Below are 18906 nucleotides of genomic sequence, written 5' to 3' on the forward strand. Positions count from 1 at the left end.
TTAATGCATGTATATATACTCCGTTTCATACATCATGGTGCAACGCTGTGGAAGAAATGTGAAGTCCGCGCGTCTCGTGGTCCGTCTTCGTCGTTGTAAACGCTCTCACGAGCCTCCGAGCGACGCGTCGCGGTGGCGTGCACATGAAATACCGAAACACGAAAACGAGACGCTAAGCGGTTTATTTATTTGTAAGGCACTAAACATCTTCATTTACTACACAGCCTAAAAACGAAAATAAAAAATCGATTCTGCGTGGTAAAAACACTCAACTATTTCTTAATGCGAACGCATACATCTACTGCAGAAAGTCTCGTTAGCCTCGACAGCGTTGCACCTCATGTGTGAAACTGAGTAGTCCCACACTTGCGTCCATGTTTTCTACGTGAGAATTAAAAAAAAAGAAACATTTTCTACAGGAAGCTCTTTGAGATAGGACGCAGCGCACGGCAGTGAGACATTTATATTTATTTTACTTTATACGTTGTCAATTCGAGCTTCCGCACGCGCGAGAAGGTCGCACCTTTTACGTGCACCACAAACGCTCAATGTTATCTGCGTCTTCGAGGGGCCGTTCGTCTCTTACAGGATCTTCCGTCTACTCGCCTCAGAAACTTGCGACGAATTTCGCCCGCAAATGGTTGCCTAAGCAGACAAATACTATGCAACGCTGATGCTGACCAACAATCGCTTTCCATAGCGGTACGAAACGCGCGCCAAACCGGACCACTTCGCGTAGGAGTATACACATGTGCAGAAGCTCCGACCCCGTAGCTTTCTCCTCATTGTCAAGAAAACTTGTCTGCGACTATCATGTACGTCAGTGTCTAGGACCGGCCCCACGAAAGGCCTCTCGCACGATCATCGCAACGCGTGTTTTGTGTTAAACTTGTTGTACCCGCTAACATCGTAGTGTCTACATTTTGGTGCCGTGAAACCCGGGAAAGGACCTTCAGAGGTGAGAGCGAGCGGACTTTACAAATTCTCGACCGCATCTGTAGCCTGGAGGACTTTTGTGAAGCCGTCGTTCGGTGAAGCTGATGTGCGAGGCCTCACCATCCCCGAGACCCAGATCGTGAAGAATGTCAGCACGACAGCTGATGTTCGTCGTGTGAGACTTTTGTGATGGATGCCACGTCGACTTCGCCTCGCAACGCTGCCGACCAGTGATTTGTTACGTTTCGGACACTGGACCGGATCATGGAGGCCCTAGTCGAAAGGCGGAATCAAGTACGGAAGGCGGTCACGCAAGCCATCGCAAGCATCGAAAGCCTTCTACACGCGGAGCGCCCATCAGTAAGTGAGTTGAGGAATATTCATCGAATTTTGACTGACCAGCACGAGCTTCTCAGAGGAATTGATAACGAGGTAGAAGACACAGTTGACATTGATCGTTTGGAAGCGGAGATGGAGGAAGCCGACGTTTATGTGCGCCAGATTCTTTTAGCAAAAGTCAGAGCAGAATATAAGATCGCGGACACATTAAAAGCTCGGCAGCTTCACTTGGAATCAGTAAGGCAACGAATTAAAGCAGAAGTACAGGGCAAAATACTCTGTCCGTCTACGTCACCACCATCTAGCCAATGCGTATTGAACAGCAATCTTGTCGCGCAGAAGAAAGACGAGTCGTCCTCCCAACCAATAGCTGAACTTACTGAACACCGACAAATGAGTACTTCTACTACTGAAAAGACCATTCGAGAAACACACACAGAAGGACAAGGACAACCTCAGCTTCTAAAGATTTCTTACATGCCTTTGGAACTCTTGTCAACGTGCAACACTCAAGAAGATAATGACAAGACAGCTGCAACAACACAGGTGTGCGTGGTGGAAGAAATTCCTATGATCGAAAAGCGGGGAGCCTTGGTGAATCCAAAAGGTCGTCCACGAGATTTTAGGAATGCATGCGAGCCAAGGACGACAGAGTCAGATGTTAAGTCCTCACCGCCGTGCATACAAATGCCTAGCGGAAGCAAATCAAGGCCAGTTCATACAGCGAAAAGAAATAGAAAGAAGACCATGACGACAAAAAAGCAAGCCCCTTGTACTGATCATAGCTGCGGCTCTTCGAGAAAGCTGCAGACGGCAAGATCGAAGGCAATGCGGATGATACGGCTTATTTCAGCTAAGATGCAAAATACTGAAACAGTGTCAAAGCCACGAATGAGACAGTCCAGACCAAGGCAGATGAAGAAGCCTGATGCTTCCAAGGCAAACGCAGCCAAGACAAAGAAATCAAGAAAATTTCCCAGAAATGGCTACACAAGAACCTCGTGGAAGTGTCTGCATTATGGACATTCATGCCATCGAAAACCGCTCATCGACAGCACAAGGTCACCAAAGGCGCCGCGTTCAAAAGCACGACTATGGAACAAGCGTCGGAAGCATCGCTGGAAGATCAGGTGCAGGAGAAAACCCGGATGATCCCACCTGGATTGACTTTGACTGGACACAAATACCGATGAACAAATATTGTCTACTTAGAATGCGTGTGTGTTATAGTGTTCATCATAAGACATCATTTGGGGGCGCGGAGGATGTTGCAAATTGTGTAGAAGACGAGGGGTGGCGCCATCGTCATGATTGAGATCAGTATGTTTGAATAAAGAAGAGGTCAACGGGGGGGCTTCACCATGGGGACGGCGGCTTGTCCTTTTCTCTACACTTGTCATTGTCGGCTTTACAAGTTTTGCTTGAGTGGGCTTGTATTCCACCATCACGAAATACTTGAGCGCCTTCGTAGAAGAGGTTCTCCTCTTACACTTGTTTTGTATAGCCGGTAGTGATGCAGAACTATTGATGGTACTATCGATACTATCGATAGCTGAGTCACTATCGAACCATCGAGGGTAAACAATACTATCGATAGCGCTATCGATAGTAAACTTTATGGTATACTATCGATAGTATAAAGTCATGAGCGCGAACTCATTGCAGTATAAACTTCGTTCCCCGCGCGCGTGCTACACAGTGAAGCCGGGGGAGCAGGCTGAAGGTCAAGAAAGTTGACATGCTTTTTTTCTTCACCAGCCTCGCTGACACATGATCATAAGGTCAAACTGTTCAGCTGTAGCGGAAAGGAAGCCGTTGCATGTGGTGGACCTGCGCGACTTCAAATGTAAATTGCATTTTATGATTGCAAAATAATAAAAATATCAGGAACTAAGTTTGTTAATTGTAAGGTGTAACTGGTTGCTTTTGGATATGAGTTTATTGATGGACATATTCCGCCATTTTTACTGCTGAAATAATTTATTTCACTTGGTAGCCCACTTGGTAAGACACGCGACTTCTGAGCGTGGACAAGTTCGAAACCCGGCACCGTCAAGAATATTGTTCTGTTTTCGACGCTTATTTCTCAACGGCGATACTTGTCTTGCGTGACAGAGGGACGGACGGACGCACAGCACCTCTCGTTATGTCGGCATAGGAGTGCTTACGCAAAAAAATATATATATATATTGTGGCAGCTACGCACCAGAGGTGCGAAGACTGAGGAGGCAGCGGAGCTGGTGGCGTTGCCCTCCTCCTTGCCCTCCTCCTCACCCTCACTTCCCTTTCCCACCCCTTACTATACTATACTATACTATACTATATTATACTATATTATACTATACTATACTGTATACATGACTGCGCTTGCTGTCTCTTTTTTTTAATCTCTTTTTGTGTACGTTTCTTTGTATCTCTTTCTCAATCTGTTTATTTCTTTCTCTGTCTTTCTATCTTTTTCTCTTCCTTTTCTTTCTCTCTATTTCTTTCTCTCACTCTGTGCTCGTTCTGTACGCCCATCAGAGTTATTTAATTCCCCAACGGACAAATCGACGCACGTGTTCTAGCAGCGAAGCAGACGATGAAGAAGAGGACAAAGAGAGTGCGTGCCGTTTCATGATGATGCCAGTTTCGGATTCAGCAGACACATTACGCCCGGTTTAAACAGCTGCGCTGTTAAAAAGAAAGACCGTGCCATATATTCGCGCGGTGATTTGGCCCCTCTCCCAGCATTCTAGGTTGAATGGACTTTAGAAAAAATTACACATCATCTCCCCCTACGGGCAACCATGGTGGGATGCGAAAGCATCGCGGGGGTGCGCATCGAGTTTCCGTTTCTCTTATGTGACTTATGAGACGGTGGTTGTCGAGGCGTTTGAATTACCGCTTGCGACGTTTACCGCTGACGTTTACGTTCGGCTTCCCGAGCCTTCCTCTGCTCCGCGGCGGTGGCGCTGCCGCTGCAACTAGCGCTGACGTAGACGTTGTTCATGGCGTTTCGCACACCGTTGCACAGAGAGAGAATGACGGAAGCACAGCGCACGCGCGCTTTCGCAGCCTCGCAGCTTCGAGATTCGCTTGCAGGCGTTGCCGTTTACGTTCAGCTTCGCGAACGTCCATAGCACCGTTGCGAAGGAGAGTGCAACAGGAGCGAGCGAGCGCCGCATTATATACGAGCGAACAACGAGCGGAGGCAGCGCATCCGCAGTATTGGCCGTGAGATCGACCTGTAGGTGGCAGCACCGTCACCGCGTTAGTGTGGATAGGCTGTCGGGGCGCGCATACAAATGCACACAGCGGCGCTTCGTTGTGAGTGGCTTGAGCCGATTATCGGCGAATACAATGCGTTGACTGCAGCTTACTGGTAGTATATACGCTCTCCATTGTTGAATCGATGCACGAAGATTGTCCAACGTTACTATTACTAGTGCATGCACGCGAAAGTGCATGGCCTAGAGCCTCGTTCTTGTTTACTACCGGGTCGGTAAAACGCTGCATTCACACAGTATTTAATGCTCCTCATGTTTGGGACTATGCCAAGCGCACTTTACGATGTGCTTGAACCAGAAAGCGGCGCCAACACTGAAATGATTCTGACGAAGGAAGGATGCGACACCAATGTACAGTCCTCTCGAAAGTCGCACTCACTGATCTTATTACAATGCGTATGCAGCCGAGCAAGCCCATTTGCTTCTACACCATGTTAGGTATACCTAGAAGCAGTTAAACTCGCGCTAACGTAACAGAACAAACCTCCCTTTGAGAACGTGCATGACGTACTCGCACATGCAAACACGACGTGGCCAGCAGACGACGCAGGGAAGAATCCACACTAGGCGCGCTTCAGCCAGTAGCCGCCAGGCGGCGACTCCGCTCGATCTCGCGGCCAGTAGGTGTGGACGCCGCAGAACGGACACTACCCCGAGCATAAGATGCTTTCGCATCTAAAAAAAGGTAAATTATTCGTATTACTACGTATTTTACCATGGGAGAGCAGTGCGCTGTCCCCTGTGACCAGTGAAATGATAGTGTTCAGACCAAATATGTATACAAATGGACGTACTACGTGCTTTGTCACGGTTACTCATATAATACTCACCCCAAAACATTTCGACGTTGCTGCCTTGCACCCCTTTGTGAGACTAAGCACTCAGTATAGGTAAATGTGCTTTTCTGGGTACTTTGTGCTTTGCTATGGGACAGCTGTATGCAGCTGTCCATGGCTGTCCTTCATTCCAGAGTGCGCTTAGAAAAAATGATCGACGATTTAGAGTACTGTAAGCTCTCCGTGAGAAGTTCTCCGCGTCTCTACAACTGCATCGTTGGAGCCATGGTTCATCGCCCAGCCTATTCCATTTGCCACTTTACACACTCTTCAAAAATGCAACAGGCATTTTGTTTGAATTTGTTGAATGGTATGTTGTATCTAGCTATTGTTTAATTTGATTTTTATCGCCGTATTTCAAGAGTGTTTCGGCCCCTGCGTATGACCTTTATCTCATGCTATATAGTGTCCATGCGGAAAGGAAATAAATCTATCACTGGCTTGTGAATTTCGGTAAGCTCCGTGCTGAGGACGCTTCAGTGTGCGAAGGGAGTGGTTATTAGAAAATTCAACCTGCGCGTAAAGAGAGCAGAGTTGTGCCCATTTTTTTTCCTCCGTGGTTGTGCCGCAGAAAACTCTGTGGTCACGGCGTTCCCTGGAACGTTGTTGTCGAGCGGCATCACCCTTTCATCTATAAAACTGCTTCAGTGTACAGAACGGCCCCACGAAAGGCCCATCCTGAGATAATGAAAACGCGCGTTTGGCAGTGCACTTCCACGAAGTCAGAATTTTCCTGATGTGTACAACGATTCTTGTTGGCGTCACATGTTGTCCTTGAAAGGGATGTTATTCCACCATTGCGAAACACTTCAGCAGAGTCTTCACAGAAAGTGTTCACATTTGTTTTGTACCACCGGTAGAACGCATTCATATAGTTAACATACATCCACATTCTGCTCGCGTAACTGTTTAGCCCAGTGGCGCAGACACTCGGCATCGGAGAGCGTGGGGCCCGTGGTTCCAAATCCAGCACCGACAAGAAAATGTATTTTGCTTCATACATTTATTCACTTCGTTTTAGCGATTGGTCTTATGCGACAGCGACGGAAACCGTTTTCTCGTCGAGTCGGCATAGAAAAGATTACGCATTTAATCAGTGTTCTTAGTGGTGTGTTAATAGTTCTGAGCAGTAGGCACAACTTGCCAGCTCGGACACGGAGCTGGCACGGACCTTAGCTCCCGAATCCATCCCACTTTTTTTTACCCCTTTCCTTGAAGTAAAGGTTTGTTCTTCTGCGTTCAGTTTCAACGTTTCAACGAAGCCCTTTACGAATGCTTTCTTGGGGCTGTTCCACACGTCGACGAACCCTATAGAAAGAAGATGATAGACGCCGTGACGAGCCCGCCTGACATAAACGTTGTAGGGAAGGCCGCAACCATATAGTTTGCTCCAATAAAACTGCACGCTTAAGCATCGGTTATACCGGAGTCACACGCACATTTGGTCGCTATCAGGGCCTATACGGATTAGGCTCGATCCGGATCAGGTGCTGCTGCATGGCCACTTTTAATCGCGATCAGGCTCTCTCTGAACCGCAACGATCGCGATTCTGCGCATTGCGGTCTGCATGGCTCTCAGATTGCGATTTGGCTGGCGTCTGTTGCCGAACTAGATTGAGACTAGTTTGGACCGTGCAGCAGCGATCATTGTTGACCGCGATCAAGAAATCGGATCCGTATCGGCCCTCATCACGATCAAAAGTGCCCCTGTGACACTAGTATTAGACACTTCCCAAGAGAGGTTCTGCGTGGAGTTTCTTTATTTACACATTAAGGTCGTTACAGGGACGCAGGGGCGTAATTACCCATAAGATATGGTAAGCGAGAGGTAAAATGAAAGATGAAACACAGTAACCAAGCATACCACCTTAACTTGCTAATAATTAGGTCGGGATGGAAGAATAAGAAATACAAGTATGTGTGCATGCGCATCTAAGCAGCCCGATTCGTTTTTCACGTCTGGATATAAAAACTCACAGGCTCCCTTATACATTCGCCTAGGAAGACTCGAAGGCGAAACCTTCTTCATTTCTTCTCAGTCGATGTATTGATCCTCCCCCTCCTCTATGTTTTCTTCACCTAATGGGGCTTTGCACTGCCTCCGTGATCGGAGGGATTGCAAGCATCCTGCACCTCGGCTGGTTTTGCACTGCCTCCGTGATCGGCAGACTTTTGACCAAGCGACGATGTCATGGGATGACGTCATCGGGACGCCGTGATGACGCCAAAGATATTGGCGATCTGTGACGTCATATGGTGACGTCGCCATGTGCTGATTTTTTTTTTCATCATCACTCGTGTTGACGCCGACACCGGCGGTCAATTTTCGCGCTTGATGAGACATTTTTGAAAAAAAAAAGAGGTCATTTAACGAGCTGTACAAGTTGTGGGTATTGAGCTTGCGTGTGGCAATGTGCACGTTAGCATGCCATGCAGTCTGTTTCTCATGCTGTGCTTAAGTGTACGGCTCTGATCTGCACTTATACAATCTTTCCTTTTCTTTTCAGGTTTGAATCGTTTCTCTCAGGATATTTGCTTTATGCTCAAGAAATGGCCGTCGTTTACGCTAATATTTTCGTGGAAATACGTTTGCCCTGCCATTCTGCTGGTGAGCTCATAACCTATTCCCGCTATCACTTTGTTCAGTTGGATACCATCTGAACTGTCCAAGTGGAACATGCGCACACAGTGTAACTAGTTAGGCTTCTTATTTTTATTTATATTTTTTTACGATGCAGACTTGCCCATGAGGCATAATGCTTGGTGTGTATGTGTGTATTATACGTTTGCTGTAAGGTCTGTGCTGTGCATGAATTGAAGCAGTGTTTTGTGGAATCTGTTAGCGCATCTAACGGTCATAGCTGGTTGTGGTACTGTATCTTAAGCAGTCAGGCTTAGTCTTGTGCGCTTGATGTATATATCTTCTATACTCTTTATTTCATAAACTTGTCTGCAGTGTCAAAAAGGAGGGAGATATTGTAGTATGCTTATAGTCGTACGGGGGTTAATTCTTCATGGTATATGTGTACATTGTCGAAGGGCAACTTATTGCTGAGCTGGTATACCAGCTCAGCAATAAGTTGCTCTTCGACGATGCACACATATATTGAATGGTTTCGATGCGCTCTATATTTCAGGCCATTTGCATCACAAACATCGTGTTCTTCGAGAAACTCCACATAGCAGGATACGACTTGCCTGTGTGGACGACCTGCGTTGGCATAACGCTCGTATTCATAGGCCTGGCGATAGTAGTCGCCTTCTGCGTCTATCACCTTTATATCTGTGAATGGGTGAGTGATTTCGAGAATTGGTGCGGATCTTGCTTCGCCTAATGTGTAGCCGTTTCAACAGATAGTTTGCCAGCGTGCGCTAAGCGTTGGAGAACGCAAAACGTAATGGGGCCATAAGAAAATGCGAAGGATCTACAATGGAGTTCTGCGTCCCCCCGACTCTTGGATGGCCTAATGTAAACCTCTCGCAACTAAAGCAAAACGCGTCTGGCGAAGATGGGATCTAATACAGGAGGCCATAGCCTTCTGGACATACCGTATTTTCCATGTAACCCGCACCACTAACTAAAACCACGGGAAAATTAATATCCCCGCGCATTGCCGTAAAGCTGCCTTCCTTGCGTTAGCGTGAAGCGGTGCCGTGAAAACGCACACACCGACTTCAGCTTCGAATTTCTTGCATATATTGTGTGAATTATAGGCTAGAAAAATGACAGCAGTTGCTCAGATATATCACCTCTGAGCGCGAAGGAGGCAAGATAGTCAGCAAGTCACAAGATGCTTCGCGTAACATTGATTCCTGCACCTAATCTTTCTTATTTATTTGTTACAGCGAAAGCTGTTATGAGATCACAACAAGGGCCGTTTTTGGCGCCGTAGTTGTCCGCCGCCGCCGCCACCGCCGGTGTCCGTAACCACTATCGCGCAAAATAAGAAAAAAAAATACTAAATAAGAAAAAATATTCGGGAGGGAATAAGGTTCGAACCTGGGCCCCCTGCGTGGGAACCCAGTATTCTATCTCAGAGCCATGCCGGTGCTTGAAACTGCTATGCAAAAAGGCCCTATACAGGCTTCATGTCGGGAAGGAACCACATTAACATATGTAATGTAGTGAGGTAGAAGAGTAAAATAACAACCAGGCGTCACACAATGCGAATTGCGCAACGAGGGGGTTGTTGAATGCTTCCAACCCATTACAAAGGCCTCTGCCATAATTCTTCATCGTCATCAGCCACAGCATCAACAAAGTGCGCATAATGCCTTACAGGTGTTAAGCGGGTACCAGGGTTCTCCGCAGAATGACGAAAAATTGCATAGTAGCTGCTTCCCTACTTCACAAAAATTATGAAGATTTATAGTGTAGTGGGTTCCTCGCAGGTTCACTTCTATTGGTTGCCAAGGAAGCCCATAAGGCTCCCATGATCCATTTCCTCAGGGTCTGAATAAAGTTCATTTCCTCTCTATCTTTCTTGCTCACGTTCGCGTATGTTATAAAGCGCGGTGGGAGAGTCAAATAGCGTCCGGGCGTCACGCAATGCGAATTACGTAACTAGTGGGTCGTTTAAAGCTTCCAACCCATTACAAAGGGCTGAGCCACAATTCTTCATCGTCATCAACCGTCGCATCAACAAAGTGCACATAATGCCTTACTGATGGTACCTCGCTTCTCTGCAGAATGACGAATAATGTCGTGGTGGGTGCTTCCCAACTTCACAAAAATTATAATTTGTGGCGTAGTGGGTTCGTTGCTAGTGTACTTGTATTAGTAGCCACAAGAGAGCTTACAACGGGATCTTGAAACGCCGCTCTTCCAGCTTTCGTTGTGACTGTACTGCGCTTCCCGCGCAGGCCTGGCGTTTATTTATTTATTTATTTATTTATTTATTTGTTTATTTATTTATTTTGTAGCGAAGCATTCCTACTCAGTAATGGGTCGTCCTGTCGAGCGCCTTCCAGTGGGTCGTTCTCTTCTCTGAGAGCACGCCCCTCGTGCAGAGAGTCGGCCCCGCTTTGACTGTCGCTGCCGTGCGCCGTCGCTGAGTGCCCGTTAATAAACGTCTTGACAATTTGGTGGAGAGTGCTGTGCCCTTTAAACAACTGCGGTCCGCATTCGATGCCCTTGGAGCTTCGATCCCGTACCGTGCCTGCTACCATGACTCAAGACGCCGCCCAGCAAACGCCTCCTCTTGCACCGACGCCATGTCCGGGTGTCCCCCGCATCCGTGACCCTCCTATCTTCACCGGCGCGGATGGCACCGACGTCGAGGACTGGCTCGCGATCTACGAGCGTGTGAGCGTCCCTAATAAATGGGACGAGGCAGGCAAACTGAGCAACCTCGTTTTCTACCTCGCGGGTGTGGCAAGTCTATGGTACAACAACCACGCATCCGATTTCGCTACGTGGTCCGCTTTCAAGACCGCCATCATCGACGTCTTTGGCCGCCCTGCCGTTCGCAAGCTGCAAGCCGAACAGCGGTTACGTGAACGAGCCCAGCAGTCCGGCGAGTCTTTCACGAGCTACATTGAAGACGTGCTCGACTTGTGCAAGAAAGCCAACGCAACCATGTCTGAAGCCGACAAGATCCGGAACATCATGAAAGGCATCGACGACGATGCCTTCACCATGCTACTCGCCAAAAACCCTCGCACTGTGGCAGAGGTCATCACGCTGTGCCAAAGCTACGAGGAGCTACGCCGGCAGCGGCTGATGACGCGTCGACCTCCATCACGTGACGCCGATCTCGCTGGCTTGTCGGCCGTGTCGGACCACTCCGTCTTACTCGCCGAAATCAAGTCATTCGTCCGGGAGGAAATTGCCCGCCAGTTCTCCTTACTGGCCTTCTCTCACCCGCAGGATGTTGTACAGTCGTCGACCACACTGCTGCCTCCCCTACGCCGGGCTATTGAGCAGGAAATCGCGGAGGTTATGCCGGAATACCACCAGCCCCCTCCTGCGTCTGCGCCGCTCAGTTACGCCCAAGTTGCAGCCAGGCCGCCCACAGCGCTCCCTGTGGTGCCCCCGCTAACATACGCTGGAGCCGTCACCAGGCCTCAGGCCTTCGAAGCGAGTGTGCCGGCTGCGTACGCCGACATCATCCCTACACCCCGACTGCAGCCCACCATGCAGACGTCATATCGGCAGCCGCCCCGTCCCTCGCGTCCTGCCACGTGGATGGGACCTAGCTCGACAAACCGATGGCGCACTGCCGACAACCGCCCGATCTGCTTTGCGTGCGGTTGCGCCGGCCACGTAGCCCGCTATTGCAACCGCGTGCAGCCGCCTCGAGTCGGATCAGCCGTCACCAACCAGTCCAGCCGCCCGTATTATGACCCGCTGCCGCCTATGTCACCGACGTCACGCCCAGGTCCATCTACTCGTCGTTCACCGTCCCCACGACGCCGCTCACTGTCACCGATGCGGCCTCGTCCGGTCGCACGAGACCAGGAAAACTAGTCGTCGCAGTCCAAGAGGCAAGGGCTGCGACGCTATCGAACAGCCAAAGCCCTCAGCAAAGCCCATCAAACGTAGTAGACGTGTTTGTAGATGGTGTGCGCACATCGGCCCTTGTAGATACTGGAGCTGCCGTTTCCGTTATGGACGCTAAATTTAGCCGACTACTACGAAAGGTGACGACGCCACTTTCCGGGCTCTCCCTCCGTACAGCCAGCGCTCACAGCATTCACCCGACAGCGGTGTGCACAGCCCGTGTCGTGATTCAGGACGCTCTGTACGCCGTTGAATTCATCATAATTTCCTCATGCTCTCACGACGTCATCCTGGGATGGGATTTTCTCGCCCGTCACGCCGCCGTAATTCGTTGCGCACCAGCCGAAATAGAGCTCTCACCATTCTCAGATTTGACGCCGGCGGACAGTACACCGGCTGTGACCAAGGTACTCGTCAAAGACGACACCACACTTCCTGCAAACTCCTCAACGGCTGTGTCAGTCTGCTGCACTGGACTCACCGACGCCGTTGCACTCCTCTCTCCATCTGACCGCGTCTTCACTAGAAAAGGCTTGTTGGTGCCATTTGCGACCGTGCAAGTCATTCAGGGCGACACCGACATTTTTGTTACGAATCCATCCCCGTACATTGTTAGGTTGGTGCGAGGGGAATGTCTCGGCGGAGCTGAAGCCCTCGAAGACGCACAAGTTATGGACGCACCGGGTGACACGCACTGCGCCAACTCCCATTCGCTCAGTGCTGTTTCCACATCTGATTCGTCACCCACTGATTTATTTGGTTCCTCGATTGCTGAACACCTTACGTCGGTCGAGCGTTCCCAGCTTCTATGCCTGTTGGAAGAATTTCGTTCTTCGTTCGATGTAGCGCAAACTTCTCTCGGCCGCACGTCTGCTGTCACGCATCGCATCGACACTGGCGCCCAACCACCACTGCGGCAACGTCCATATCGCGTGTCGCCAACAGAGCGTCGTGTAATTACCGAGCAAGTCGAAGACATGCTTCGCCGCGATGTTATTCGACCCTCAAACAGCCCGTGGGCGTCTCCTGTCGTTCTCGTTGCGAAGAAGGACGGCTCTGTGCGGTTCTGTGTGGACTACCGACGACTCAATAAGATCACCCGTAAGGACGTCTATCCCCTACCTCGAATAGACGATGCCATTGACAGCCTGCAAGGAGCAGAGTTCTTTTCATCGCTCGATTTGCGCTCAGGGTACTGGCAAGTCCCCATGGCTGATGACGCTCGACCGAAGACAGCGTTTGTCACACCCGACGGCTTGTACGAATTCAACGTCATGCCGTTTGGGCTGTGTAATGCGCCTGCGACCTTTGAGCGCATGATGGATACCGTTCTGCGCAACTTGAAATGGCACACGTGCCTATGCTACCTCGACGACGTCGTCGTTTTCGCCCCGGACTTCTCAACACACCTTCAACGCCTGCGGCAGGTTTTGACGCGCTTGCGCGACGCCGGGCTACAACTGAATCTCAAGAAGTGCCGATTTGCAGCACGGCAGCTGACGATACTAGGATACGTGGTGTCCAAGGACGGCATCCTCCCAGATCCAGCCAAGCTTCGGGCCGTGACAGAGTTCCCCAAACCTACGTCCGTCAAAGAACTGCGCAGTTTCGTAGGACTATGCTCCTACTTTCGGCGCTTCATCCGAAACTTCGCGACTATCATATCACCGCTGACGAAGCTCCTTGGAAGTAACGGGCCCCTCAATTCGTGGTCGTCAGAGTGCGACGACGCTTTCGCAAAGCTCCGTCGTTTGTTGACGTCTCCTCCCATTCTACGCCACTACGACCCTACGGCCCCTACAGAGGTACACACGGACGCCAGCGGTGTTGGCCTCGGTGCTGTCCTTGCGCAGCGCAAACCTGGGTTCCCGGAATATGTTGTCGCATATGCAAGTCGTACGCTTACTAAAGCCGAGACCAACTACACCGTCACGGAGAAAGAATGCCTGGCAATCATTTGGGCCCTTACAAAGTTCCGACCTTATTTGTATGGTCGCCCGTTTGATGTCGTGACCGACCATCATGCACTATGCTGGTTGTCGTCATTGAAGGATCCCTCAGGCCGTCTTGCCCGTTGGGCACTTCGCCTGCAAGACTACGACATCCGCGTGCTGTACCGCAACGGACGTCAGCATGCTGACGCCGACGCCCTGTCGCGCTCTCCCTTGCCTGACGACAATGCCCACAACTCAGCGTCTCACTTTGTCGTTTCTTCCATCGATATTCACACCATCGCTACCGAGCAGCGCAAGGATCAATGGATTGCCTCACTGATAGACTTGCTGACTGATCCATCGGCCACACCATCCACTCGCTTGTTGCGTCGTCAAGCCCACCATTTCGCCGTTCGCGACGACCTGCTCCACCGACGCAATTACAACGGCGACGGTCGCCAGTGGCTACTAGTAATACCCCGCAGTCTGCGTTATGACATATGCGAGTCGTTCCACTCTGATCCGCAGTGTGCACACCCTGGGGTATCGAAAACCTACCACCGCATTCGCCAACGTTACTTTTGGCGAGGGATGTACCGCTACGTGGAGAAGTTCGTTCGCTCCTGCATCGATTGTCAGCGTCGCAAAACTTCAACGCACCTGTCGCCAGAAGGTCTGCAACCTCTACCTTGCCCTGACCGACCGTTTGGGCGCGTTGGCATCGATTTATATGGGCCACTTCCCCTGACGTCCGCTGGTAACCGCTGGGCCATCGTCGCTGTAGACCACCTCACGCGATACGCTGAAACTGCTGCCCTCCCTGCGGCTACAGCGAGCGATGTGGCCTCCTTCCTGCTCCACCGATTCATGCTGCGTCACGGTCCACCCCAGGAGCTGCTCAGTGATCGAGGCCGTGTCTTCTTGTCGGAAGTCGTCGAAGCCATTCTCAACGAGTGCAACGTTGTTCACCGCAAAACTACTGCTTACCACCCGCAGACGAATGGCCTCACCGAACGCTTCAACCGCACGCTAGGCGACATGCTCTCGATGTACGTCGCCGCCGACCACACGAATTGGGATGCCATTCTACCCTTCGTCACATACGCCTACAATACCGCTCCTCAGAGCACTACTGGTTTCTCACCATTTTTCTTATTGTATGGCAGGCACCCGTCGCACACCATTGACACAATCCTTCCCTACAAGCCGGATCGATCTGAATGTGCGCCTATTTCTGCCACAGCCAGACTTGCTGAGGAGTGTCGCGAGCTCTCCAAGACCTTTACTACGAATAGCCAAGAGCGGCAGAAAAGTATTCGCGGTGACACCACCAGTTCTGCGGCCACGTTCCTTCCTGGAGCGCTCGTATGGCTCTCGGTCCCTACCACTGCACCTGGCCTCTCTTCCAAACTACTGCCCAAATATGAAGGCCCCTACCGTGTCGTCGAACGCACATCCCCGGTGAACTACCTCATCGAACCCACCGATCCATCTTTGGACATGCGCCGTCGAGGGCGCGACATTGTCAACTTGGCGCGCCTGAAGCCCTACCATGACCCGCTCATAGTGACGAGTTGCTAGGTCGCCAGGCGGCTCCCTTTTCGTAGCCGGGGAAATTGTAGCGAAGCATTCCTACTCAGTAATGGGTCGTCCTGTCGAGCGCCTTCCAGTGGGTCGTTCTCTTCTCTGAGAGCACGCCCCTCGTGCAGAGAGTCGGCCCCGCTTTGACTGTCGCTGCCGTGCGCCGTCGCTGAGTGCCCGTTAATAAACGTCTTGACAATTTATTTATTTATTTATTTATTTCATAAAAATTCTGCAGTGAGCTAGTTGGTTAGGCAGAGCAAAACTATAGCGCGAAGTAACGAAGGGACATGACAGTGTAGACAGAAAGCAAAGCACGACAGTGAGCGCGAGCTATAAACTGCTTTAATTTTTCAGAAAATTGGGGCAAAAATATAGCCTACTCGAACACATACTTCATTCATTCATTCATTCATTCATTCATTCATTCATTTAATTGGAGGTCTGCCTATTACATGAGAGAAAAAAAGTCACATGGCCCCTTATGAATTTCCCTAGAACGACTCGAAGGCGAAAGCCACCTTCTTTTTCTTCTCAGTCGATCGTGTTGATATCGCCCGAAAGCTTTCCGCAGCCAACGTGGTCTCGCACTGCCTCCGGGATCGGAGGAATCGGAAGCTTTCTGCACCTCACGTGGTTTTGCAGTGCCTCCGCGACTGGCCCACCTTTGACCAAGCGGCGATGTCATGTGGTGACGTCATCGTGTGACGTCACGTGATGTGAGATAATAGTGGCGTCATGATGACTTCACGTCCGCCGCGGTGGTGTAGCGGTTACGGTGCTCGGCTGCTGACTCTAAGTCGTGGGTTCGATCCCGGCTGCGGCGGTCGCATTTCAATGGAGGCGTAATGCAAGACGCCCGTGTGCTGTGCGATGTCGGTGCACGTTAAAGAACACCAGATGGTCAAAATTTCCGGAGCCCTCCACTACGGCGTCTCTGATAATCATATCGTGGTTTTGGGACGTAAAACCCCAGATATTAATATTGTATATGATGACTTTGCAAATTTTGGCGACATGTGACCTTGTGATGACCACGTGATTTTTTTTGTATCCCTCGTGCTGACGCCGACGGTCACTCTTCGCGTTTGATGAGGCTTTCGCCTTGATAGGGTACACGTAACTGCGACCACTGCCTGATACAGGACTACGACGCGGCGCTGGCGATCAACGAGGATTGGGGTCCTCGGGATCCCGACGAGCACTTGCGCTACCTCGCCTTCCTCAAGAGCCAGGGCACTGAAGCTGCGGCCGAGGGGCAGAGTGAGGACACGACGACGGACGCTCGCAGCCAGGGACAGTCATCCGGCGAAGAAGGACAAAGCGGCATCCAGGCTGCTGTGGTCGTCGCTCTCGAAGAGACTGTGAGTGTCACATGCTAACGGGCGAAGTATAGGAAGAGAGAATCGCTTTAGGGCCAGTCTGAAGCTGCGAAAAAAGAAAAGCACGACAGAAAGAGAGAAAGACATTCTGGGCTTTCTTTAGGATTCCAGGGAAAACAAGTTCTAGGATTCTACGCTTAAAGAAAAAAAAAATGGGGGGGGGGGTCATTTTACTGTTTTCGGTAAGTCCTGACACATACATAACTCTCTTAATGATACACGTTAACTCCCTTTTGAAGATCATTATATTCCGTTTGGAGAGTCCTGCGAAGCGTAGGCTAACTCTCATAAAGAGAGATCACGTGTATCTTTAAAGAGAGTTATATGTGTGACAAGTCAGGCATCGCAAGCTTTCTACACCTTACCTGGTGTTGCATTGCCTCTGTGATCAGCCCCCGTTTTACCAAGCGACGCTGACATGTGATGACATCATAGTGACGTCGTGATTACGTCACGAATTTCGGCGAGCTATCACATCATGACGTCATGTGGTGACATCACCACGTGATGACTTTTGTCATCGCTCGTGTTGACGCGGGACGCCGGCGGTCAATTTTCGCGTTTGATGAGCTTCCGCCTTAAAACCTCGCAGCCACCGGAGATAATTGCTGTCTTGTCGGACTCACCGGCGATGCCCACGGCGCCTGGAGTTCCTTCGGAGGGCGGCGCGCAGCGCTCGCACAGCGACCGGAACGCAGGACTGACGCGTACGCTGGTCATCTCCGAGTCGGGTGTCACAGTCGTCACCAATCCGCTGTCGGACGGCGAGGAAATGCCACCCAAAGCCGCCAGCGTCTCCTAGGCGGCTTCTCTTTCTCTCGACCCGCGCTTGTATATTGCACGTTGCTTCGATTTCCGTTTTACGTAAAGGCATCCAATTTTGTTCAAAAATTATTTCGTCTCTTCTCGCTGTCTTTTTGTCCCCGACAATTGACGGACCCGTTTCTTGGCCATTAGATGGGCTTAGAGACGCTCGTAATTTTCCTCACTTTGGAAAACAGATCTCCGCACCCTAGGGGATACAAACTGTTTGTTTGTTTGTTTGTTTGTTTGCTTGTTTGTTTGTTTGTTTGTTTGTTTGTTTGTTTGTTTGTTATACAAATTTTAGTAGCTGAATAGCGTACAAAATGTCCTGGTATTGCCTCCCCCCCCCCTCCACTTCTACTATCGTCAAACACAAAAGGTAAATTTTACAGAACAGTGCCTGAGGATGAAGCATTGCATGCGACACTGGGGAGATATGGACGTTAGCGAGGCTGAAGTCCCCTCTGGCACATACACAGCACTTCGACCAAACATAGGAGGAAGGTGGGAAGTCCTCATTTATTCGACAACCGTCACATATATAGTGTGACCATTTGTACAGACACGGAAACATGGACAAGGAAGCACTGAGCAACACGACCGAAGCCGTACAAATCGGGCCGACCCAGCATGTGACTGTTGCGTCAGAGCACGCGGTTGGCTTTAGTTCTACTGTTCTGCGGGCTGAGATATACAGGACAGTAGAACACGTGCGCGTCGATTAAGAATTACCGTATAGAATAAACGTTTTCAGGCAATATGCCGATGCGAAAAGGCGCGATTAAAACGACATGCAGAACATAGGACACAGGGCGAAGTGCTACTGGCAACTGACATATTTGTTCCTCGCGCTCATGACGTTGTTTATCGACTGACTTTGTCATGCGGGAAGGTTTACATTGGGCAAACCGGAAGGTGTCTTAATTACGTCTACGGGAGCACTGCAGTTCTTTGATTCAGTGCAACGCATCTGGCGTTGCACTGCAAGTAGTGCAAGGAGGGCAGTTGCAAGCCCCTTTTTCGGGAAAACAGCGGTAATGTAAAGCTACGAGGGTTCCACATAAATGGAGATGGTCGAGGCCTTCCATATAGGCCGGAAGGGGCCTAGTTGCGTAAGCCAACCTTCGCTTAATTGGCAGGAAGCTGAGGTGGCCTTTCTCGGACGTCGCGTACAGTGTTGGGCTGAGCGTAATTGTCTGGTCTTATCTTTTTCAGTCGACTCGATTGGTTTATCTGGAATAGCTGCGTTGTAAATGAATGTTTTCCTGAATAAAATACGTCAGTTCCTACTAGCGCGTCCTCCTGTGTCCTTCTATACTGTGT

General features: G+C 50.2%; 1 protein-coding gene across 1 annotated transcript in view; it reads left to right on the top strand.

Annotated features, from left to right (window-relative positions):
• LOC119377604 (sodium- and chloride-dependent glycine transporter 2) overlaps positions 1–17581 on the top strand; it is a 46229-nt gene extending 28648 nt beyond the window's left edge. Inside the window, exons 6-9 of the mRNA XM_037646985.2 lie at positions 7888–7988; positions 8518–8673; positions 16543–16761; positions 17372–17581. Coding sequence (XP_037502913.2) covers positions 7888–7988; positions 8518–8673; positions 16543–16761; positions 17372–17581 — 686 coding nt within the window. The remainder of the gene's footprint in view (positions 1–7887; positions 7989–8517; positions 8674–16542; positions 16762–17371) is intronic.
• Positions 17582–18906: the final 1325 nt, after the last annotated feature.

The sequence above is a fragment of the Rhipicephalus sanguineus genome, unplaced genomic scaffold (assembly GCF_013339695.2).
Source record: "Rhipicephalus sanguineus isolate Rsan-2018 unplaced genomic scaffold, BIME_Rsan_1.4 Seq4984, whole genome shotgun sequence".
Classification (NCBI taxonomy): Eukaryota; Metazoa; Arthropoda; class Arachnida; order Ixodida; family Ixodidae; genus Rhipicephalus; species Rhipicephalus sanguineus.